At 43.4% G+C, this 25789-nt stretch overlaps 1 protein-coding gene across 1 annotated transcript; it reads left to right on the forward strand.

Annotated features, from left to right (window-relative positions):
* Nucleotides 1–1455: 1455 nt before the first annotated feature.
* Nucleotides 1456–19023, forward strand: syndig1 (synapse differentiation inducing 1). The gene is made up of 4 exons (XM_076975540.1): nucleotides 1456–1966; nucleotides 4451–5082; nucleotides 8992–9129; nucleotides 18053–19023. Exons 2-4 carry the CDS (start codon nucleotides 4534–4536, stop codon nucleotides 18209–18211), a joined length of 846 nt encoding a protein of 281 aa, XP_076831655.1. The 5' UTR covers nucleotides 1456–1966; nucleotides 4451–4533; the 3' UTR covers nucleotides 18212–19023.
* The last annotated feature ends 6766 nt before the right edge of the window (nucleotides 19024–25789 follow it).

Here is a 25789-nt window from a genome sequence, read left to right on the forward strand (position 1 = left end):
CATCCACTGACGTAGAAAACAAAAAAAATCATTATCTTATGATCAACTATCCAGTGCAATACTATAAACATCCAATAAACCTGTTTGGCTGCATATAGGTCTCACTATACGTACAATTACATGCATGCATACAAAATTATAAACTAATACATAATGTTTCAAATATTTCAAGTGCATGCTGAAAATATATTTTGAAAATGAAGAAGTTCTCTCACTGGGTTAGGGACATACAGCACATCTAGCCCTGCTCCCAGGGCAGAATGACATTCTCCAGCTAATTCAGCATTGATGGTGCAGCCAAAATGTGGGGGTTATGCCACAGTGATCCTGCACATAGTTCAATGATCCTCAATGATCCAATGATCAATGACTTCATAAATCGTGCTTGATTTGTTCATTTGTGATGACAAAAACTTCCCAAAAGGACCACGGTGACTGTTGCAAAAAGACATTTTAATAAAATTCGCCTATTCCGCCTCAAATTGCCTCATTGACTAATAAAATAATGTTCTCCAGTACTACAGCTCTGATACAGATACAAACACATCCCAATATATCCATGACAATGAAACTGCAACACTGCAATGAAACTGCAACACATAAGCATGTAATCTACACATACTCAACATGTATAATAAAATCTACTGTTCTTTGCTGGCCACTATTACCATGGCTACCACACACTAAGCAAGGAAGAAGCAGTCTGGCAAAGTGAAGGTTCTAAGAAGAACTTGATATGTGGGGAATAAAACAAAGGGGTTAATTGAAAATTTGAAAGACACAAGAGCCTAGAGAAATAATAAAGACAGAGAGAGGATAAAGGATGGAGCTTTGGGATATTGCTATTGTGATGAAGCACCTGTCTTTGCTGCTCACGGCTTGAATTAACAAAAGAACAGCACCTTCTGGGCCCTCTGTGGATTTGTACAAAACACCTCTCATGCACTCATCTCATGTAGTCTGCAAGTTTTGCCCGAGTTTTTGCCTGAGGTGTAAATAACAAACAGGGTCTAATCGAACTGGAATCAAAATATGTGTGTATATCTTCACAAAGCTTGTGATGCATTACAGTTAGATATAGATTTGCTTTTGGGTAGACGTCAGGCACAATGTATATGTTATATACATATATTTCCTATTAGAGTTGTTATGTGTCTTTTACTTTTATGCTTTCATAGCAGGCCATAAAAAAAAAGAAAAGGTATCTTTAATTGTTCTTTTACCTTCTGTCACTGGGTGGCAATGTTATCCTAGTAGTTCAACCTACATTTGGCAGGCGACATGAAATCTGCAAAAGTTTCGTAAAATATGTTCAATATGTTTGTTAGCTCAGATTAACTACTAGTATTACTTGAACTGTTGACATACACATCGGTTTTTACATCTTTTAACTAGGCATTTGAAAACAGGGAATAGACTACATAGGGTTAACTCTGAAAAAAAAACAGGCCTGATTCTGTTCAGATTTCAGTAGGCTACGCTGCCTGTAACGTAACGATATGGCATTTACTTCTGTTCACGTAAACCTGAAGAATATCTGGCACGCGCGTCCCACTGTCTGTTATTCCGTAAGAGCGCGAGAGAAAGTGGGCGCGCTGCTATAAACAAGGCAGATACGTTCAAGTCACGTACATTAGCGTACGGAGCTCCGACACACACGAGACGTCCGAGAAATGCAGTAGGTGTGCATGGGTTCAACCGTACTCTAAAAACGAGTGTTAAAATGCAACATCCTCTACACCGTTTCCGCACGAAAGGCGAGTCGTTGTTATCTGGATGATTTTCAACCCTCACTTTGGTAAACGACTTTTTGAAGATACCGACAGCAAGTCGGACACTTTGGACTTTTTAAGACCTCTAGAATTCGCATTTGGAAGGATATAAGCCACCAATATTTCCGTGCAATAGAGCAGCTGTTTTAACGTAAATTCTACGGGGTTCATAGACTATGCGTTCAGCTCCAAAGGTAAGTGGATCTCTTACCAGTCAGATCACGAACTTGTACAGCAAATGAATGATTGCACCAATGCCACATAAATGCATTCTAGCCTCGCGTAGCCCTTTAGATTTGTTCGAAGCAAATGAGTAAAATCATTGGATTAGTATTTTTGTTTTCTTGTTGGTTTTGTATAAATTGGTAGCATTAGCTGTTTTATACATTTTGCTCCACTGGCCTGTAGACTACCACGGTCTGTCGGCGAAGGTCTTGACTGATTACCTAATTTCTGTTTCTCTTTTTATTCTTGGAACGATGTAGTGCGGTACCATGGACAGTTCCTGTGGTAGCGCCAAAAATGATGTTTTCCTGACTTCTCGTAGCATCTATCGCAATGCTGCCAATAAATTGTTTGCTTTATCTTTCTTATATTTGACATATATTCTGGGCTTAACTAAAAAGACAGCAACACAATTCAAGAAGCTGAGTGTTTCAACGGCTGAATGTACCATTGAAATTACCTAAAGTTTAGATTAAAATGGACTGGGGTTTTTTGTAGGCATTGGCGCTTGTTTTTGGTTAATAAATAATTAATTAATTTTAGATTTTTAGCATTCCAACATTAATCACACACGCTGTTGTATCATCACAGCCTCTTACGGTTAAGGAGAGAACTGCGAGAGAGTTAGCCTTCCAAATAATAGTGTGATGGGGATATTTTAAGATAAAGGCGACAACCACTGCAAATAATTAAAGAATCTGGTCCCCTGTCTTGAATGACAGACCATGACAATAAGCCTGTGTGGACATTCCCACTCAGTAAAAGCAATACTGATGGAGATTCAACACACCTGACATAAGCGCCAATGATTCCTGCAGATATTCGTTTTCAGTGTCATATTGAATTATGATCTAGCACTTTTGACGAGGCTCCTCATGCTTGTTCCAATGGGCAATTATTTTTAATTAATTTATGTAGTTGCGGCCAATGAGCAGTGTTGGTGTTTACATTCATTTACACAATGTGACATTTTTGTAAATCTACAATTTTTACCAAGCCTTACATGCAATCGAACATTGAACATTGAAAGTCTTATTTCGTGGGACCTATTGGTTTTACTTGATAGTTTTATCTCCCTTCCCAACACGTAAAAAAACTGCTTTGTAGTACATGAAGTTGGAAGTTGGTTGCCATTACACTGTGATCCAGTTTCCAAACGTTTTAATTTCCTAATAGTAACTAAGCATCTAATTGGGTACACAGACCTGAAGAAGAAACATGTTGTCTGTTCACTTGTTTAGCAGGACGTGAGAACAAATTAGGCTTCATGCTCTAGATTAGTGTTAAAATATTAGAGTCCTTTGTGATGTGGCCCTATGCAAAATCCATCAGCACCAGAAAGATGAAATGAAAGTGCAGCTTTTCAAACCTATAGATTTGGAAGCGCATTTTTACAGTGGAGTGCATTAATAATAAGGTGTATGTGCATTATACATTAGGGGCCTCAGCAATGACCGTCTCTCATCTTGGACACAGAGTTTTCCTGCTGATCTTCGCAGAAACGTGTGTGTAAATTCTTGGGTTGCTTCATCATGTGGCTTTAAAAATGTGCTGATGTTAAGGGCAGAATCAATGGCTCTCGGGTGCATGACAGTGTTGTCTGGGTAGCTATAGCGTTTACGTACTGGGGAAACAATTCCTTAGAAGAATTCTAAACAGGAAATGGTAGAGAGATGTCAGGCACCTTTGAGACCACCTGGGGACAGGACATTAATTGCAATATTTTTGAGGGTTCATTGATCTTATTTTAAAAAGGTTGCCTATTAAATATTAAACACGGATCACGGTCGCTTTGATGACTTAGATTCTAGTTTTTCTTTTAAATGTTTTTCTTTAAAGGCATGTGGAAAATGTCTCATTAATCTGGATTTGGGCCACCATCTGTTGAGTGTGCGTGGTATTACAACAAGTGGGATGTGCTAAACCTGCCATGATATGCTTCACAGAAACCCAGTAACTCATATAATGCATGTGATTCTAAATCATTAGCATACTTATGCATTTGTGTAGCAATCTTCCATTAATGAAATATAATAATTATGATGCAGTCATCAATCAGATCTTTGTAACCGGTGAGAATATGTTAAAGCTATTTTAAAAAGTATATGCATGTAGATATAAATGATAAAAAAATATAGTATATATTATATATATAATATAATATAATATAATATATAGTGGCTCCCATTACTCAGGGATTGTGAAAAGTTGAAACTTAGATATTTGAGCTTGCTATAGGGTTAACCCCATTCCTTTGATAAGGACCTAGTTTTCATAAATAGCAGTCTCAAAGTGGAAGATGTATGTGGGGATGTAGCCCACCCTGGACTGGGGTGTTTTGTGTTTTGTGTTTTGGCAGTGTTTTGTGATTAGATATGAGCAGCTATGAAACCTCTGTGAGCAAACAAGGAGATGGAAATATATGACATCACATTCATTTCTAACCCTTATAGGAGAGAACTGGGCAATGGTTCCACCTCAAGTCTCGTCAACATCACTCATGAGGCAGGCCATCAACAGCATCCTCTAGGTCAGAATGGATACTGGGTTCAGGGCAGGACCGTGGGCAGGAGAGGAGAAAGACCCTCCCGGTCAGCGGAAGCCTTCGACAGCGGGAGACCCGGGCCATGAGCATTACCAACGCAACGGTTTGATCAACACTCACGGTGTAATGGTGGAGACCAAGGACGGCTTAATGCCGGTTTATTCCGCCCCGCACTATCAGGGCCACATGGCAGTCAACCTCTCGCCCCAACAGGTGGGCCGGGACAGCGGTGGGTCTTGTGTTGGGGGGCACCACCCCCAGTTGCTCAACCCCAGTGCTCTCCCACAGTCGATGGACTCCTTCTTCAGACCTAACCTCATCCTGTACCCGGAGGGTCCGCTGAGAGCGTGGGGGGAGGGCGGGGACTGCTGTGAGACCACCTTCATCGAGGACATGGCTCCTGCCTCCTCTACCTCCGCTGCCACTAAAGATGGGATCATGTTCGCCGACAGCAAGTTCCTGGACCTGTCTATGGAGGACGCCAAGATTCACACCCTCTCCTATGATGTGGATGAAGATGACGAATTTCAAGAACTGGAGGTAAGATTAGGACATTTCTCATTTGTAGAATGTGCCAATACCAAGTATTCTTGTGGTTGCAGTACATATGTTTTTCAAAGCCTCACTATTATTAGTGCTTTTAATGCTATTTATCCTATTTGTTGTGTTTAAAAAAAAAAGAATTGTAGTTTATTGTTATTCATTTCACACTATCAAGTCATATGGAGCGCGTTTCTCAAGTTTGTTCCACATGACTGGCTGTGAGTGTGTGTGTGTTTGTGTGTGTGTGTGTGTGTGAGTGTGTGTGTGTGTGTGTGTGTGTGTGTGTGTGTGTGTGTGTGTGTGGCATGGGAGGCATGTGTGGTGTGTGAGGTGTGTATTCGGTGGGGGGAAGTGCTTGTTGGAAGGCAGAGAGGGGAGGTGTGAGTGGGGTGGCTGTGTGAACGGCCCGGGGCTCCTGCTGCGGCCCGACAGGCTCCACCACCTGTTCTGAGGCGGCCCGGCAGTTGTGCGGATCCCTGCGATGCGACCATAATGTTGGGACAGGAGGAGAGCGTGCAGATGTGTTGGGCGGCCTAGTCAGTGGTCGTTTCGTTTAAACCAAACAACCTCTAAGAAACCTTGAAATGATGCCCGAAAAACAGCAAGAGAACATTTATGTGAAGCTCACTGGAAAATGATTCTCTGTGTATCCAGTATTTATTTAAGGGTCCCTGTCAGGGAACCAGTTCCACTGTAGACAGATATTTAACAGTCATCAGTGTCATTCACCCTTTTGTCTTCAAGTCCCCACTAGACGTTTATCTGGACGTCTTGGATGATCATCTCCTAACATGGTGAAGGACAAACCACCAGTCAATGACCTTAAATTGCCAAAACAGCATAAATAATATTTGCTTCATGAAAGATTTTAGAGCACACAAGCTGAAGCATAATAATTCTCGTAATTTCTTGGGTCATAATAGCTAACTAACTGTATTGAACACATCAATTTTACATTGATTTTAAGGTCATAAAATAACTATGCAGTGCTGAAATACTGCAAGACAAAAATAACAAGTTGTTGCTTCTTTACTTTATAGTGTGGCATAATTAACAGATGTTAGTGTGTTTTGTGTTTTGTCCCTTTAAAACCTCTAATAATGGCGTTTACACAGCTACACAGTGTGATGGCAGGGTAGCTGAAACTTTTGGTGGTGAATTTTAATAATATAATGCATATACAGTATATTGACATACACTATCGACAAATGTTTACATAAGAATTCTTAAATATTTTGGAAATAAAAGCTAGGGCTACACATTTTTCATTGAATCCTTCAAGTAAAATCTAACCGCACACTGTACCCTTTGAAGAAGCGTTTTGTTATACTGTACAACTCTGCTTTATATAATGACAATAAAGTTGAATTGAATACCCTTTGGAGAACTAAAGGCAGTACACAACTGCTTTACATTTTACGGCATTTGGCAGACGCCCTTATCCAGAGCGACTTACATTTTTATCTCATTTTTTTAATATATACAAGTGAGCAATTGAGGGTTGAGGGCCTTGCTCAGGGGAACCTCAGTCATGGCCTCAGGTCTGGGAATCAAACCCACGACCCTCCAGTCACAAGACCAGTTCCCTAACCGCCAGGCCATGACTGCCCATTTTAGGCAGGTACTGTTTAGAATTAGCCATGTAAAAATACAGAAGTATGTATTTCTGATGCTGAATCATCGTTGCCTCATGAACACTTAAGACTACACATTGTAATTGGTTCTCTTGTTAAATGCTTCCTATGATAATATTCATAATAATAATAATAATAATAATAATAATAATAATAAACCACTAATGTGCAGAAATAATTGTTCTTTCAACAAATGTAAATCTCATTACAACATGAATATTATTCAAAAACTTATTCAGTACCTTTAAGTGAATAATGTAGCAGGTTCCATCGTCATTTTCATGAGCCAAGAGTGTGGCATCATGAAGCCTCCCTTGATGGAGCTGTGTTGGGGAAGACATCCATTATCCATCCCTGCACTGAAATACCTCCTTCACCCTCCAATTATCTTAACCGTTCAGGATGTGTTCTGACCTTTTGATAAACCTGTATTTTGAAACTCATTTTAGCATCAAATTAATAGAGCACTCGACCAATTATGTGGCTGCACATATTCAGGTGATTTGGACTCCTCCCCTTTCTGTCATGTCACTCCACTTAGAAACGAGAGATCAGAGAACGTATGCAGAGGGTGTTCAGAGAATGTTGCTAGACCTTAGTTAGGAAATCACCCTTGTTCTAATTTAGGGGGGCCGTTCACGTGCATAGACCCGAACTGATCACATCAACATTCCTTTGTTGGGAAAAGGCTCCATATTAGGAATAAATGTCTTTGTTCTGGACTTAGGAATTTGCATTGTATGAATCAGTCCAAAAGTAGTTGTCAGGAAAGACAATTGTTCAGTCTGTTAATTTAAGCATTTACTATTTACTATGACCTTGCAAACCTGTTGCTGTAATGTAGCAAATATACATTGTAGTGAGCTGTGTGACTGGATTGTTGGACTTACACTAAACTCTTTTCCCTTAGCATTCTAATTATGATTATATTATTAAATATTTTTATTAGCTGCTATTGGTGGTTACCTGTTATCTCATTTGGGGTGCAGACCATTTGACACTGCTGTTCATGAATATGCATTGCACACTTTTTTTAGGAATTCTTTAAATGTAACACGCTTAAGGGACTTACACTCTGAAGTAATCGGAATGAATGTATTATATTTTAACAATATAAACATGATTTGTTTGCCTTTGATCTGCTGTTTCACAGATGCATGTTCCATTATGCTTTTGTGTGTGTGTGTGTGTGTGTGTGTGTGTGTGTGTGTGTGGGTGTAAAATCTCCCACACTGTTACTAGTGTTCAGTCCTGCTATCTTTGCAAACACCTACAATATTGCAACTGAGTTTCCATTACACATTTTAAACGGATAGAGACTATTAAAATGAAAAGATTTATGTTGCCATGATACACGAGGCATCGAATCATTGCTAAGGAGCGTTTTATAAGAGAGAGAGAGGGGGAGAAAGTGCAAAACAAAGTCACATGACAAGAGAGAGAGAGCACGAGAGAATAAACCATTGTCCAGCAAGGGTGATGGAGTATGCCCGTGTCTGTGACCATTCAGAGAACCATGCTGTTGCAAATGTGTGACAAAAGAAACACACTATCCCTCTGCATACCCACAATAAGGGGAAAAGAACACTATGACAGCAGAGCAAAACCCTTCACAGATCCATGAGCTATACAACGATACTCACCAAAGCACATGGTTTGCAAATATGTGGCACAAATAATCAAATATCTGTCGTCGTTCTCTGTGGGCACAAGGCGTGACGTTTGTTTCCTCGGTTTGTCATAACTCTGGGTGTCATGCTTCCTCTACTGTATGTCTGTACATTGACCCATCGCCATTACCATTCAGTGCTCCAATAGTGTGCGCAAACGTCTGACATTGCTGATTCTGGCTGTTATCTTTATGCTAAGACCTTTTTAGGATATTTACTGACAATAATTCTCAAAGTAGATTACACTCATATTCAAGAATAGATTATGTTTTCCTTTATCTAAAATCAAACTTTTCAATTAAGCTGACACTGCCATTCGAATGGCAAATTATATCATTGTTCTGGAGGAGCAATATATCAGATTTGAATTGGAAATACTTCCAGGCTATAACACAAATAGCATCCTGAAATATGGGAGGCACGAACATGTCGTTCATCATGGCGTCCGATTCGAAAACCTGAGAATGGGAAAGAATGTGCACCCGTCAGAAAGAGGAGAGTAGATACCGGACATCGTGGGTCATAGCTCCATCTCGTTTGTGCGTAGAGAGGGTGCTAGCTCGCACTCTGACCTCTGATTCCTTTCACGTGCCTCTCCGCAGAGCGAGTATTCCAGTGACTCGGAGAGCGAGGACAACTTCCTGATGATGCCCCCGCGTGACCACCTTGGCTTGAGCGTCTTCTCCATGCTGTGCTGCTTCTGGCCCCTGGGCATTGCCGCCTTCTACCTGTCTCACGAGGTAACGAGCGCTCAGCCACCCGGCACCTCCCCCCCCCCCCCAACCCCGTGCCAAAGTCTGTTGTACCCGGCTCTGCTCTGCCGGCTCTGCTCTGCTTGGGTTGGTGGAACGAGTTTTTTTCAGGATGAATTTTTTGAAAATAATGGCACACAGCAATAGATCACAGCATCAGGGCACGATAAGTGAGGAGGCGTGTGCCATCTTTTCAGAGGCACACTACTGTGCAACAAGGACCTCCTGCAACTCTATAGGTCCAGTGTGAAATTACAGAACCTAACCAAGAGAAGAGAGGTTTCCTCACAAGACTAACCAAGGGAGAAGTGACGCTGTCCGTGGTACCAAGTCAATTGCATTTCATGTCGTTTCGCAGATGCTGCTACTGCTTTAAAAGTAGATGAATATTTAGAACTGTATGCATTTGTGACTGTATCCCAAAGTTTGCATCTGGTTGATTGTCCAAACATTGATTCTTTGTTAAATGCTGATGCTGGAAGCAGCTGACAGCCCACTACAGTCTCTCTCTCCTCTCTTTCACCCACTACAGTCTCTCTCTCCTCTCTTTCACCCACTACAGTCTCTCTCTCCTCTCTTTCACCCTCCCTCTGCTCTTTGTCATTCTGCACATCACGACTCAACACCTACAGCTCTGCAATTCTCCAACTGAAAGGAGAAAAAAAAGTTAGCTCAGCCTGCTACTGGCAACTAGGCCCACGCCAAAATCAATTCCCAAAAACCCCACAACAAAGTCTCGTGCCAAAATGAATGCCCAAAAACCCCCACTATGAAGTTTCATGACAAAATTAGCTCCCTAAATCCCCGCTACAAAGTCTCACATCAAAATTAATTCAGTTAAACCACCCACCAAAACATTACAGTTTTTTTATTCCAAAAAGCAAAACTGTCACACGCTGTACGGAAATTAGAATTAAGTAAGGGTATAGAAGACTTCTACTCTTTATTCTCAAGATATGTGTTTATGCGCAACGACATACTTCATTGCAATTAATAATTTTATTTTTTCCATAAAAATGAAATTGTTTTACAACTACTATTAGAGATAGGTGCTGTTTACACATTCTAATAGTGTCTTTTTACTGAACACAAAATATATTTAATCTGTTATCTCAATAAAATAGACAACGGATTAAAACAGATTTACATAAATTGAAATTTGTGGTTAAATCTTTGTGTCATAGTTCAGAGTTCAACAGTGAACTCTTATCAAGATTGTGTGACCTCGAGTTTTTGTTAAAATGTGAGTGTGACGGGCAGGGTGAGCAACTAAAAAAGGAAGCGATCACACCAAGTCTCAGGGAAAGAGGATGGTTTAATAGAAAGTGTGCAAACCAAAAACCCGTGCATGGTTCCAGATTAAGGAAATAATAACCAGCAGTCAACTGGTACAAAGACAAGACATATATAGACGAACAAACGACCCTCAGGTGAGACGGATCACGGGTCCCGCCCACCTGAAGGACGAACATCACATGACAAAAAACAGGACCGCTGCCGCTGTAACCGGGGGCGACCGGTAAGGGGCCCCCCCACAACGTGACAGACCCCCCCACCAAAGCCGCACTCCCCTCCGGATGTGCGGCTTACAGCGGCAGCACACAAAACACAACAAAGGGGCGGGAGGGCGAGGACAAGACAGGGACCCGTTCCCTGCCGTCCTGAGCTGAAACACAACACAAAAGCTCCTCGTCGCAGGACGCAGACCAGGCAGGGACCCGTTCCCTGCTGTCCTGGAGCTGAAAACATAAAACACATAGGTTAGCTCACCTCCTGGGCGGGACCCTGGACCGACTGGGCCGTCAACAAGACGATAACCACGCCCCGGTCGGTCACAGGGCCCTCGCGCCCTAACCGGCCTTAGGCCACTTAAGCCCCACCGCTGTGCGCGGACCGGGAGCACATGGCCCAACAAACGTCACAGGTGTGGATGTGTGCAGGCCACCACACTGGGGTGCGGCCACGGCTTCTACTGACTACCTCCCGAACCTACCTCCTCGCTCGGAGCTGACCCCTGCCCTTTTCGCTAGGGGTCACCCCAGACTCCTGGGGAGTGAACCCCTCCCGGGGCCCCTCATCTCAAGGTGGACTCCTCCACCCAACCCAGGAGCGCCAGAGACCAGGGCCCTGGCAGTGCGCATCAGGGACACGCTGGTCACCCCGAGCTCGAAGGAGGGGGTCTCCTCCTGGAGACCCCACTAGGTCCGGGAGTGCCGCAGTCCACCACCAGGAGCGACCTGCAACACATCACACACACACGCACACAGACACCACATAACACAAAACGCGCACTGCTCCGACCACTGACCCCCCTTTTACACAGGGGGGAAGGGACCCCTTCTTGGCATGAGGAGACACCCTGTCCTTACACCCCAGGCTTCCTCCGCCTACAAAGGGGTAAAGGGGCTCCTCTTTGCTCAGGGGTCCCTCCCAACCGGTCAGGTCTCCTGATGGAGCAGTGCCTTCTGAGCCACATGTCGTGGCTCAGGAACCCCATAGCTCCCCCCCAAAAACATATTTAGGGGGGCCCCTCTGGGGAATAACAAAACAAAAAACACAGATACAACATATAACACACACGCACCTAAGATGCCCTCCGTGCCACCTCCAGTGGCACGGGACCTCAAATGGGCCCCTCCCCACACACAGTGAAGAGGGGTGCAAGAGAGGAATTACATAAAACAAAGCATGCTACACTCTAGGACAAAACGAACACGCAAAGACAGAACACAAACAAACGGACAGGACCCACCGATGCGTGCGCTCTGCGGAGCGCGACACGCCTACTCCAGCTCTCTCTCTCACCGTTTTCACCACGGGATCCGTAGATCTTTGGAGAGAGAGAGCTATACGCGAGCGGCTTGCGCGCCACGCCCACAGCGACGCGTCCCTCTGGCTCGCAGTCGCTCACCCCCGTCACCACGGGATATCACCGCGAGGCGAAAGGAGCAGAGAGACGCATCTCACGCGTTCTAGCGCGCAGCACGCATCGGTGGACCCGTCTACATACACACAAACACCACCAGCGAAACACACACACCACGGCACACTCACACACTCGCTCACGTCCGCGTCGTTATTAAAACAAAACACAACATACATACACACACACACACATACATACAGACGATAACGAACAACGGACGTGCGCAATGTGAGGCACCGGTAGTTTCGCTGGGCGAGAGCGGAGTCTACCGGTCCCCAGCTCTAGTCACCGCCGTGTGACTTACGGGTTTTAACACAAACAACATTTAAACATGGCGGGACGAGTGGGGACAGACTCAACACTCTCTCAGACAATACACGACAAACACACAGCACGCAGACAAACACTTACCACGAGACATGACCACGAACGAAGGAGAAAGCAAAGGAGACTGGCGGCTTCCGAAAGGTGGCTGGTTATTCTGTGACGGGCAGGGTGAGCAACTAAAAAAGGAAGCGATCACGCCAAGTCTCAGGGAAAGAGGATGGTTTAATAGAAAGTGTGCAAACCAAAAACCCGTGCATTGTTCCAAATGAAGGAAATAATAACCAGCAGTCAACTGGTACAAAGACAAGACATATATAGACGAACAAACGACCCTCAGGTGAGACGGATCACGGGTCCCGCCCACCTGAAGGACGAACATCACATGACAAAAAACAGGACCGCTGCCGCTGTAACCGGGGGCGACCGGTAGGGGGCCCCCCCACAACGTGACAGTGAGGTGTTGAATGCTACCTTATGGTTGCTTAACAACCCTGCTGTCAAAGGCGGGAACCTCAAACAGACTTCAAAATGAGAGGCACTTTAGGCCACAGCTTTCAGCTTGATCTCAATGTATCAACATAAGCTTCAAAGGTCACATGGCTTAAAACTGGTTTCTTCTTTTTTTCATCAAACAATCCATAGAAAACTGATCACGTTGAGACACAAACGTCTCGTTTTGGGGGACATGGTGACACGAGACGTCTGTCTGTCTTTATGATCCCCTGCTGTTCTGGCTCAAAATAGGATTTCAAGAGAGCCATTACAGCCTAAATTGTTTTGGGTTTTTTCTTCAACTTTCTCTCTGTATTTTCTCTTGGATTTGTTTATTTCTGCACCACCAAACAGCTCAGTGCAACCTCTGGGGATTACAGTATTTTTGACTGACCAGTATTTGCAACAAACCAAAGACGTAGAAAAGTTCTTGTACCAAATCCCAACATTGCGTTTGATAGCCCACCTCCATGTTTGCTTTATGTCTGATAAATGTGTGTATCCCAGGTGAGATTTAATATTCTGTCACGTCGATGCCAACTGGTCTTCCTAAATTGTTTTCCTGCCTTAAATTGTTTGCCTTATCTCTGGGTTTTAAGCAAACTTCAACAATCGAAACATTTCAGCAGTACATTATCTATGTGCCCTGAGTAGAGTACAGTGGAATTAAAATAACATGACTTATGCATTCAGCCCTGGCACAGTGTTTTCATCTCTTGTCTGGGTTGGCCAAGAAGCAAACAGACAGGCAATTCTGTGAAACCCATTCACTCATAGAAGAAGACAGGACTTTTTCTATGAAAGGACCAGTATCGATTCTGTGAGAGAGGTCAGAGGTAAACAACTTGCAACATATCCTTTTCATCACTGCTGTGTCTAAGAATGGCGTTTATTTTGATTGTTGAAACCAATTGTAACCAAGTGACAGCACAGTTCTAAACTGTCTAGGAGATCAACACAGCATAGTTTCTAACTCTAACCTGGGAAATCCAAAGAAATGTATTACTTAGAAAGTCCTTGATTTGATAAGGCTGTGTTTAATATTTTTTTCCCGAGGACTATGTAATAGGGTTTACATCCAAAATAGTCTTGTTTTATTTTTCTTCTTCTCATCTTTGCTCGTTTTTGAGAAACTGAGGCACACAGTAATTCCTTTGCAGTAATTCCTAAGCAATTACTCAGTTAGGGAGAAAGATCCCTTGCTAATGCTGTTTCCTTCAAAGTCCTGAAACTGATCTTCAACAATCTGTTTCCACTAAGCCTGTGAGCATAATCTGATTTGTTACTTATAGAGTGCATTCTAACACAAATGGAGTAAAGCTCTTTATGTAATATTTTGGCTCATGGTAGAGCATGTGTGGGCCACGTAGGCATAAGCTGAGAATAAATATGTTCCAAGGACAATGAATGGACATTTTAACCAAAAGCAGGTGTTACTTATGTATAAATATGTATATATAAATATGTATATGTAAAGATGAACAGGCACGTGGGTGTCTCTCGTGTTCTTATTCGCTCAGCAGATCAGATTTACATTTCTTTATGCGTGAGTGTTTCTTTGTGTATCTCTTGACAATCAAGTGCTCTGTATCTCAATCGTATCTCATGCAAACTTGTACGTAGTCTTGAAGGTGTACCAAAGAGAAACACAACAGCTTGATCGATCCTTGAAATACATTTTTGCCATTTTCAAGTTTACTTGAATCTATATTTCCCTTGTATCTCCAACATCACCACTGCACAGTTGTTATTAGGTTGGCTTTGATTTTTATATTATTAAGCAAGCAAAATGTGAAGACATAAAGCTAAATGTCCTATCTGGGCAGAAAAATACTTTTGTTAATCATGTTTGCCTTGTAAAAGTCTTTACTAGCTGAAAGTGAAAAAACACAATTCATATACTGTAATTGTGCAGCTAGGGTTTGCTTAATCAAATGCTAAGAAAAGGGCATGTAGGTCTTTTATACTTAATTTCAGAATTTCAAAAATGTTCAATTCATTTTAAACTCTCACCCTTAGCCTACTAAGATTACCCGAGGCATTCATCCATGTATATGGAAGAGACAAACCATCATGTTTTTGTTGCAATCCACATAACAGGCTGTGCACACCGACGTAGTTACAGCTCTGTGCCGTTAATGCATCTGACATATTTGCTTATTTGTTCTGTTGTATCGAACACTTTATTTATAGCAATGCTGACCTATTACTTGACAGGCATGCAGACTTCATTGTGCTTATATATTCTGAAATGTCACCATAAATCAGCAAACCATGAAGCTGAATCAGTGAAACCAAGTAGTTTTGTATACAGTACTTCCAAAACATTTAGTGTGTGTGTGTGTGTGTGTGTGTGTGTGTGTGTGTGTGTGTTTCAGAGCTCTTATGAGTTCGGTTTATTGCTTGATTTTAATATTCCTGTCACAGTATGTTAGCTCACCTACGGGTTTCTTTTTGGAAGGTGAGGAGGGTTACATTGTGTGTGTGTGTGTGTGTGTGAGTGCGTGTATGTGCGTGTGTGTGTGTGTGTGTGTGTGTGTGTGTGTGTGTGTGTGTGTGTGTGTGTGTGTACACATCCTTCATTAGAGGAGGCATATTTGGTGTTCACCGTACCATGCTAAAGTTGGGGCTTTGGTTTAAAGCCAAGTGACTGTTATGAAAAAAACTTACCCCAAGGGCATTTCTAGGGCAAAAGGAGAAAATGATAGCTATAATGTATGAGAAAAAAAATCTCTATACAGAGAGCAATAGCTACTTTCTCTCTTCACAAGGACAACAGTTGTAATTCCTTTTCACCTTCATGGAAATTATTCCTTTTGTTTATCTGGATCTTCCAGACTGTCAACTCTGAGCTTACAATGAAGACTCACTGTCAGTTTTTGTTAAAAGTAGAGACTGTTTGACATTTGCCTCAGAATGGTGCAGCTCAGAATGAATCTCAGGTCCTGTCTGCTGCACTGCTCTAAGGTTGGTAACGATGAGGCAAATAAATTATGCCATCACTGCTCTTGAGTTTTATATTCGTTTTATACCTACATATGATTAGGTTTCAGTCATATATATTTTTCACAGATGTATCCCTGAAAGGTAGTGATGTTTGTGTATAAATTCATTTCTCCTGCCAGTTCCTGTCCTGGCCTATGAAACCATCATGCAGTCCTGGTGGTCCTGGTGTACATTATGTCATGTTTCCAAAGAGTCAGGAACGTTTAAGCAATATGTTAGGAAAGAAAATCGATCACAGAGCTGGAGATAACGACTTGCTGGCTTGCCTCTTAGGGTTTGAGGGCTAAAATTTATGCCCTGGCAGAAAGCGTTACACCAATCTTGTTGACTGGGTTTGTATTGCAGGCGTGCAAGGGGAGTGTCTGTGTGGGAGGACTCATTGTACCAACAAGGCTTTTGAGCTGGCGGTATGTTTGCTTTTCAAACACTGCATCATGAAAATATCACTGAGAGTTTTATTAAATCAGGTCCTCGGTAATGCAAAGGACAGCCTCTGCCCACCCAGATACTGAAAAATAAAGATACATCGATTTAAAGAGCAGAAGACCCAGTTATACAAATCAAGGGACTGAAGACTTAGCCACCTGGTCATTTAACCAGTTTTGTTACATGCCAAAGCAAAATTAATGTTGAATGTCTAGTAGATTCTACTAAACTCTACTGCCTGTTCGACCTCAGTGTAGTCACCATGAGCCTAAAATCACACTCGCACTGTTTAAGTCCATCGTGCAGGCCGCAGGAGCTCGGAGACCCGGCCTGAACCTGCACGTTCTCATCAACTACGCTCACACCTCCAGTGACTGCCGCTCCATCCACTGGTGCACTGGGTGAAACAGATTGCGTTTTCAGGATGACAGAGATACAAAGCACTGGCAGGAAAACCACATCATCGCCTCACCTTCTGATTTTGTTGGGCTCTTAGCGAGTGACAGCTGGTGCCAATAGAAACTATGTGTAAAAAAATGATCTATGTAGATAAAATGCAACTGTTATTACTTGTAACAATGTAGTAACCTACAAAGTGTTTTGTAAACCCATGGTGTTGTTAGGGTCCTTGCAATCGCCTATAAGTATTGCTTTTCTAATATTTATGTGGATCTTGTGTTTACTACTGCAACACTGAAATATCCTTTGGGATCAATAAAGTATTTTTAATCTTATGTTCTTGCAAAAGCAATGCTAAATTATGGGTTAACTTGTGCTTTAATTGCTTTTATTCACCGACCCTCATCCTCTTTGAGACCCCAGTATGTGCATCACTTCACACTGGTTTTTCATTGGGGATTGCGTTCACAATGCTAATATCTCTGTGGTTATCCAGTCGTGTGGAGAATGCACAAATGCATGATGTGTTTATGTATTTATTTATTTATAAATGTATTTATTTATTTGTTTATTTATTATGAATTAACAGACAGTTGAGAGTAAAGATGTTGTGGGGCGTAAGGTTTTTTCTCAGCGTCCTCTTGTGTCTTCTGTCATCTTGGTCTTCCATTGCCGGCTGTAATCAGATTTGTATGAAGCAGGTTTTTCATAATATGATTGGCTGATAGATTAGAGTTCAAGTACGATAATTAGCGTCATCGGGTTATGCTTGCTGTGGCCTGTTTGATCGGCGGTGGCTTTGGTGAAGATGTAACCCAAAAGGCAGCAGGCAGCAGACAGCCTGGCTATTCACTTGATGTTATGCAATAGATCACATAAATAGAAAAAGGGAGAAAAGGAATATTGGACAGGTCAAAAGGAGACATTTGCCACTGAGGAAGAGAAGAGAAACAACATGACAGCAGGGTGTACGTTTAGAACAGTAGGAGACATAAATTAATTCATCCAAAAAAAAGAAAAAGAAAAAGTCCTTAATCTTGGCCACATTTACTGAGCTTCAAAGGCTTAGAGGCCCTTAGGAGAGAACAGAACCATGGCAGTCTAATTATTTATGCAGCCACTCTCCACCAGATCCCCATGTCAGTCAGCTGCAGGAGAGGGCCAATTAATAATTTCGCCTCTGTTTTCTCTCTTTCTCTTTTTCCTCTCTCCCTCATCATCTTCTTCCCTCCTCTTTCACTCTAATAATATTCGATGCGTGCGTTTTGATTCTCTTTCTGTCCCACCTTGGTGTACTCACGGGCTTCGCCCCGGTTCCGTGTCTCTCTCCAACAGACCAACAAGGCGGTGACCAAAGGGGACTTCCAGCAGGCCAGCTCCAGCTCCAGACGAGCTCTCTTCCTGGCTGTGCTCTCCATCACCATCGGGACTGGCATCTATGTGGGCGTGGCCGTGGCCCTTATAGCATACCTCTCCAAGAACAACCACTGGTAGCCTTGCCCCCCCCCCCCCCTCCCCCTCCCCCTCCTTCTCTTGGACGAATGGCCAGTCAGTGTGGATTTACTCTGAGGGCCACTGAACACTGATTAACAACAGACACTCGACTCCAGCACTTTTATGAATCACATGAGATCACTGAATGGATGCTCATTTGTTAAACATAGTGATTGTTTTGCAGTGTGAACCCATGACTTGTTTTTTTTTTGTACTTACTGTTCATTACAGTGGAGAGACTGCACTGAGAGACTGTAGAAACAGACACTTCAATATATATTTATGAGGTGAGGACCTGGGTCCAGTTGGTCTTGAGCAGTCACAAAATGTGTACAGTATTCAATGTGCTAATTTAACCCTTTGAACCTTTGGTGGTGTTTGTTTTCCTTTTGGATGGTGATGCTGGGATTTGAAAAACAATCTATCTGACATGCCACAGTGCTTTGAAGACGTTTTAACAAGAGCTACAATATTATCTTGTGGATTCTCTACCACAAGAAGGGCCTTTTTCAAGACTCTTTTCAAGACATTTCAAGGATAAAATGGACACAAAGCCATATAAGTGGGCTGCAAGACTGGATGTCAACTCTTCTGATCTTGCAGTGACCTTCTGATCCGAGTGAGCACGTGTAAACTTGTAAACCGTCCAGTTCTGAGGAACCTTCCGTCACCAGGCCCCATGCTTTCAACTTCAACACGCCAAACAACGACGCTCCACCTGCCGTCTCTGGAAAGGTTACACTGTAAATGAGCTCTACCATTGGCCGATTCCAGCCATCACTTGCCAATTAAATGTAGTCTTTTCATTCAAATCTAGTTGTCATCTATGTGACCTTTCTTACGACGGGCTCGATTTTGTACGGCTAAGAGGACTCTTGCACAAAAAAAAACTTTAAAAAAAAACAGGCAATTAAGGTGTGACATATCAATTTTCAAATGCAGAGCAGTCATACAAACCAGAAATTAGACACAAAAACATTGGTCAGAAATTAATTCAGCGTATGTGTGAGCAATATGAGGCCTGTGCTTCTTGTACATATGTTAGCAGTCGGCTAGGGGAAGTCCCAGTTACTGTAAATTACTGGAGTCTGGAGATGCAGCTAAGGAATACAAAACAAATTAATAGCTTAAAACTGGAGCCTAAGTCTCCAGAATATATTATTATAATATAGTATAACAAAAACTGATGGGATCAGGTGAACGTGGCCCATGAAAACACACCAACAGGACTTAAATGACAAAACCACATCACGTACACCAGCACAGTTACTCTGTACTGTATAAACAGGGGTCCAGTCCTATCACAACTTATCACAGCCAATGAGGTTGGCTCTCTTCTACAGGCTAAATGACTAATCACCCATATCACTCACGCATGTTTCACTTGCAACAGAAACATCTTCGCTGCCTGTCAAAAATTTTAGTTGGCCCTGCCCCCTACATTTGGATGATGTAGACAGGCACATCGTAGGTCACGACAGTCTCCACTTAAGAGCTGGCAGTGAGAGGTGAGGACCCCATGGAGGAAGATCAGAGAGAACTGAGGTTTCTCTCTAATTAAGCAAATTGCCAGGATGCTCATCTCGAGGTAATTAGTGAAGCTCTTGGTGAGCCAGTGTGCATGAGTGCAGGCTACAGGAAGGAGAGACGTAGCAAAGCCGGCTACTGACTTGAATCGCAATTATAACACGTTCTGTTTTTCCATCACATCTCATCTGCGACCCTGGGAGCTAAAATGTGGCAGCGCTCTATAGCCAGGATCACTAGCTAGGTCTTTCCTGCCTTCTTTTCAAAGGGTCTGCAGCCATAACTCACAAAGGTCCACCGTTTAAAGAAAGAGAATCGCTGAACACTCGTAGCTTCCATCAGCAACACAAGCACGTCTCCATTCAGGGTCCGTAGGCATCAAATGTTGTTCCAGTGAACCAGACTGATGATACTGGCGGGGACAGGTGAAAGGAGTTATTTATTATAGTACAGGAACCATTTGCCTTACAATGGATGGCTTTAATTTTTCTTTTTGAAGGATACCCTTGTTGTAAGATTTGAAAACACAGAGAAAGCGCTTGTGTAGTGCAGTGAATCCCGAGAGAGGACCATCAAGTCTACACTGAATTCCTGTTCCCTAATGACGGATGAGTCACCGGAACTTAAAAACTCTACCAGCAGCGTACCAAAAACAAGTGCTTATCACGACTATCTTCTTAGACTGGTCTACTAACCACTGTAGCAAGACGGCATCTAGTCGTCACCGGTAGTACATTTTTTAATTGATTTGACACTATAGTTTACAACCCATCTATCTAACACCATATCTTCTTGTTACAGTCATTATTTGTGGTGTGGTGATAGTTTACAGTAAAAAAATTGTATGTTCATGAAATATATATAAAACATATTCGATAATATATATAAAACATATTCAAAGGCTTCACCAGCATTTTTCAACAGAATGATCGTAGTCTACCATCTGCTACATTGACTAAGACATCGCCTTGAAATAATTAAGCTACAATGTCACACTAAAATTCTGGCCAAGCCGTGTGCACAAGGTTTAGTCCATATCGGTATTCCTTTGCAGTCTGTTGGTTGTGGGCAGTTTTATTATGATATCTTTTGGAAAGGATGGAGAAATTAAATTGATGTTTTGGCAGCGTGGCTGAGCAAAATTTTGTTGAGGTAGGGAAAAAAAACCATTTGGGGCCCGTTATCAACATACACTTCATCACTCGCATCAAAATCCAAACCCTTAAGACACGGACACAGCCATTACTCATACGCTACATGTAATCATACTCATTACATTACAGGCACATTACTCATACGACGCAACTAAAAGGGTGAAATGGCAGAAAGGGCCATGGCGCAATTAGCTTAATGCAGCTTTGCCTTCGTTTGTAATAGCTCGCTGAGGCAGATTTTAAATAGATGGGATGATATAAGCGGAGTTTGTTTGGGCGATATCCCCCTGAGGAAAGGTGAAAAGGTGAATACAGATTACAGTTCTGACACCATGACGAGTAGCAATGTGGGAGTCGGACCCCAAGTGAATTCCCCTGTCCGTGTATTCACGATAGTGTTTAATTGGCGTTTTAAAGAAAGAATATATACATATGTAACGTATTCATGTACGTTATGTCAAATGACAGAGTGACTTTCCTTTATGGGAAGTTCCTATCAAATGTTATTCGAGGTAGATTCATCTCCAGGTTTACAGAGTGTGTACAATGTAACTTCAAAAACGTAAAGGGTAAGTCAAAGAAAAAATAAATAAAGAGTGTCACTATTTATCAGAGGCTGGTCATTGTGTTCAGAGGTCTAGTCAATGAATCAGTAGGGCAGCTTTTCCACCGGGGTCATTAATTAGACATGAACACAAACAGCGGGGCAGAGCAGTGAGCTAAAGGAAGCGGCACGTGCCTCTATCGACCTACCGGCCATGTTACACTCCGGCTGTGACGCTGGGCGACGACAGACGGACGAGACACAGAATCCGTTTCTCCGTTACAAACGTCACACTTTATTTTTCTGACTGTTGCGCAATAGCGCACGTTAAACATCCAACACACACAGCAACATGCAGACATAGACAACGACGAGCACAAGACACTGCGCGAACGCACATTAAATAGACAGACCACATCAACCCCACGTGATGACGAGACGAGCCACAGGTGAGACGGATAATGACAAGACACACCCGCACCCACGGAGCTACACTGACGCAGACGAGTAGACACAGACAACGTTAACACACGCCCCAAAAGGAAGGGTTCGGGGACCGTAGCGTGACAGACGCCCCCACCAAGGGCACTACCCGTCCCGGGGTGCCAACAGGACCGAGTGCCCCGAACCCACGTCGATGGGTGGATCCGAAGCGCCCAGTCCTGCGTCTGGGAGATGACCGCCCTCGGTGGAGAATCCGCCACGAACAGCCTAGAACACCCTCCCTGGGAAGACCGGGGAAAACATTTACATTTACAAACACACAAACAGGAACATTAACACACAGAGGCACGAAAGGGAAAAGGAGATTAGGCAGACATACGGGAATACATACGAAAACAGGAACGGACACACATGACAGTGGCGCCAGGCTGCGCGCCAGGAGGAGAGCGATCAGGGGAGAGAGACCGGGAGCTGCTGGTGCTGCAGGCGCTGCGGTGGGCGGTGCTCCTCCTGCCCTCGCTGCAAACCCTCCACCGGGCGCAGCGCGGCTGGCGGACGCGCCAGGTGCAACGCGGCTGGCGGACGCGCCAGATGCAGCGCGGCTGGCGGACGCGCCAGATGCAGCGCGGCTGGCGGACGCGCCAGATGCAGCGCGGCTGGCCCCTCCCCTCGGTGGGCCGTATGGGAGTCCATCTTTGCCCTGGGATCTCCCTCTGGGTCCGGCAGTTGTAGTGCCTTCGTCCTCCCTCGCCTCCTCACTACCACGGCTCCAGCTCATGGGCTGCCCCGAGCTGCCACCCCGGGAACAGTCCATTTCGCTGACTTGGGAGCGCTCGGGGGATGAGCCCACATCTGGACTCCTCCTTTTCACCATCCCAGCGGAGAGCTCCGAAGGGGGCGGCGTCTCCTCCTCCCTGTAGGAGCCCTCCTCTTCCTCGGTGTACCGCTCGCTGTCCGTGTACTCGGTATAATCCGAGCACACGGAAGGGGGACGGTCTTCCTCCTCACCCTCACCGTAGTATTCGGTTGGGGCGGAGCACACGGAGTGGGGATAGTCCACCTCCTCTTCTCCCTCGCCATAATCTACGGTGGGCGCGGAACATATAGAGGGTGGACGGTCCTCTTCCTCCTCTTCCTCGTCCGGAGACTCCGCCCCCTCGAACTCGCTCTCGGGGGTCTTCTCCGTGGAGCAGAGCTCGAGGGAGCCTACCCGCAGAGGTGAGAGGTCTCTGGAGGGAGAGGGGTGACGCTCCTTCCACAACCGCACCGCAGTCTCGCGGAAATAGTCCGCCAACTCCTCCGTCTTGGCTTCCCGAGCCCGGAGCAGCATGATCTCACATAACGGGTCCTGCTGCATCGCTTCGAGGGTGACGGGGGCTCCGCGGTGCTGTGCAGGGGAAGAGGCGTGGTGGTGCTTGCTGGGCCTCCTCCCCTTCTTAGGTCGGGTGGTGTATCCTGGCATGGTGTCTCTGGTCGGCTCGTCGTTCTGTGACGCTGGGCGACGACAGACGGACGAGACACAGAATCCGTTTCTCCGTTACAAACGTCACACTTTATTTTTCTGACTGTTGCGCAATAGCGCACGTTAAACATCCAACACACACAGCAACGTGCAGACATAGACAACGACGAGCACAAGACACTGCGCGAACGCACATTAAATAGACAGACCACATCAACCCCACGTGATGACGAGACGAGCCACAGGTGAGACGGATAATGACAAGACACACCCGCACCCACGGAGCTACACTGACGCAGACGAGTAGACACAGACAACGTTAACACACGCCCCAAAAGGAAGGGTTCGGGGACCGTAGCGTGACACCGGCGTGTATGAAAGCCACTGGATATTTTCAGATGCCAATAAAACGCTGAACTTGTTTTTACTAGCAAACAAAAAACAAATGAATTAATAAATGGATCAGTTACTAAAAATACACAAGGGCTTATTTCTTATTTAATCAATAGTGATTTTTGTTCTTTTAAAAATTCTTTAAATGAGAAATCATACACAGTGTTCAGTCAAAACTATCTTGTGTTTGCATTTCATGACTTTAAAAAGACACAGGTAACGATGACTTACACACAGCCTAATACAAAACACTGCACGCATAGACATATCAGATATCTATAGAGATATTAAAAGTTGTAGTCAGTCACACACTTTCCGGAGAAACAGGGCGTTTCGGACAGAGGTCCTTTGTCAGCTGTGCAAGCAAAATATATAGACAGAGAGAGACAGAGAGAAATATTAAAAATTGTGATGAAGCAGGCCTACACAAAAATTCCAGAGAAACAGGACGTGTCAGACAGAATTCCTTTTATCAGCTGTGCAAGCAAAGTGAGCTTGCACTCTAAGTACTCTCATATATATATATATATATATATATATATATATATATATATATATATATATATATATATATATATATATATATATATATATATATAATATAGACCTATATATTTTTATATAAAAAATACATATATCCAGTGCCGTTTCAAGGTATTTGGGGGCCCCAAGCAAAGACACCAACCAGGGCCCCCCCAACCTCCACACCAGAAATCTCATGCCCAAACCCCCCTCCGGCCAAAAAAAAAAAACATATCTGGCCGCGGTCCACCTTCAAGAACCACAGCATATACACCTCAAACTAACTACTTTACAAATTTACTACTTGTAGCTGAACATAGCAGATTTAAGTATGGGATTACCCGGGACGTATATATTGTTTTTAGCCTACCTGCTGCTAAATTACACCATTTGTACAGGTAGGCCTAATTTATCCAGTGTAAATCATCACTTACCACTGTCTTGTGTTTTTTTTAGGGGTGGGCATAGATTAATTTTTTTTATCTAGATTAATCTCACTGAAATCTTGAAATTAATCTAGATTAATCTATATTAAAATGGCTCATATGTGTGCTACCCAAGTAATAACTAAAAGTCAGCTTTTGAGATAGGGTTTCTTAATACAGAGGATGCATTAGACCAGGGGCTCATCTCCTGTTTCCAAAATGCATCAATGACTGCTTGAGGAAGCTGTTCTACTTTGATACTTGAAGAAAAAAACATACTCAATAAAATGTAGGCTACTCATGTTCAACGGTTTATTCAGTTAAACATGAATTTGTAAGCCTACATACTGTACATTAAAAGGGGTTGATAACATGTTTATTCAGCTAAACATGATATTTGAAATGTAAGCCAACATTTAGTACATTTAACCTCACGGACATAATTTGGGGGGGACTTTTTCAAAAGCCGGTTTGGTCCTCTGCAGTTTTAACGGTTAAAAATAAATATTTAAATAGCGACGAATCTAGCGCTAGGACCATGCAGAAAACGACCGCTCCGAGCTCCGCTCCGGTAATATTTTACGTTCCTAAAAATGAATTTTCCATGAAGCAAACCTGGCGACTTCGTGGCTGCATCCATGTAAACACACGTACGATTTTTAATTCACAGGTTTGAAAACTCGTTCTCGCCCCTACTGTGCAATTTGGTTAGGAATACAGCCGAGCTAAACTGTCAAGTTGAAAGTCATCATAGTTTGCTTACCCATTTAGTAGATATATTAACGGCGATAATTTTTATATCGCCCGATAAGAGTATCAAATTAACGAACGCCGTTAACGGCCCACCACTTGTTTTTTTGTGTTCCTCTTCCTTCTTTTGTTTTCTCTTTTGGCTTCCTGATGGATAAATTCACTTCATGGTTAAGTTTCATATTTGCCGGCGTCTAAAACTTGGCTGTCTGCCAGGACAGTGTCTGCCTGCCTTCAGCAGCTGGTGGGAGGGGCCCCTTGAGGGGGATTCTGAGAACAGTGTCATTGCTCATGACTTTGAGAATGTAAAGGGGGGCTCACACAGTTTGTCGCTGCATTTAATTCTTAACCTGTTGT

Source organism: Brachyhypopomus gauderio, chromosome 15 (genome assembly GCF_052324685.1).
Source record: "Brachyhypopomus gauderio isolate BG-103 chromosome 15, BGAUD_0.2, whole genome shotgun sequence".
In the NCBI taxonomy this organism is placed as follows: Eukaryota; Metazoa; Chordata; class Actinopteri; order Gymnotiformes; family Hypopomidae; genus Brachyhypopomus; species Brachyhypopomus gauderio.

Excerpts from the sequence above, each read along its gene's own strand:
- syndig1 (XM_076975540.1), top strand. The coding sequence starts at position 4,534 with ATGGATACTGGGTTCAGGGCAGGACCGTGGGCAGGAGAGGAGAAAGAC. Across the intron at positions 5,083-8,991 it reads ACGAATTTCAAGAACTGGAG|AGCGAGTATTCCAGTGACTC; the intron begins GTAAGATTAGGA and ends GCCTCTCCGCAG. Across the intron at positions 9,130-18,052 it reads CCTTCTACCTGTCTCACGAG|ACCAACAAGGCGGTGACCAA; the intron begins GTAACGAGCGCT and ends TCTCTCCAACAG.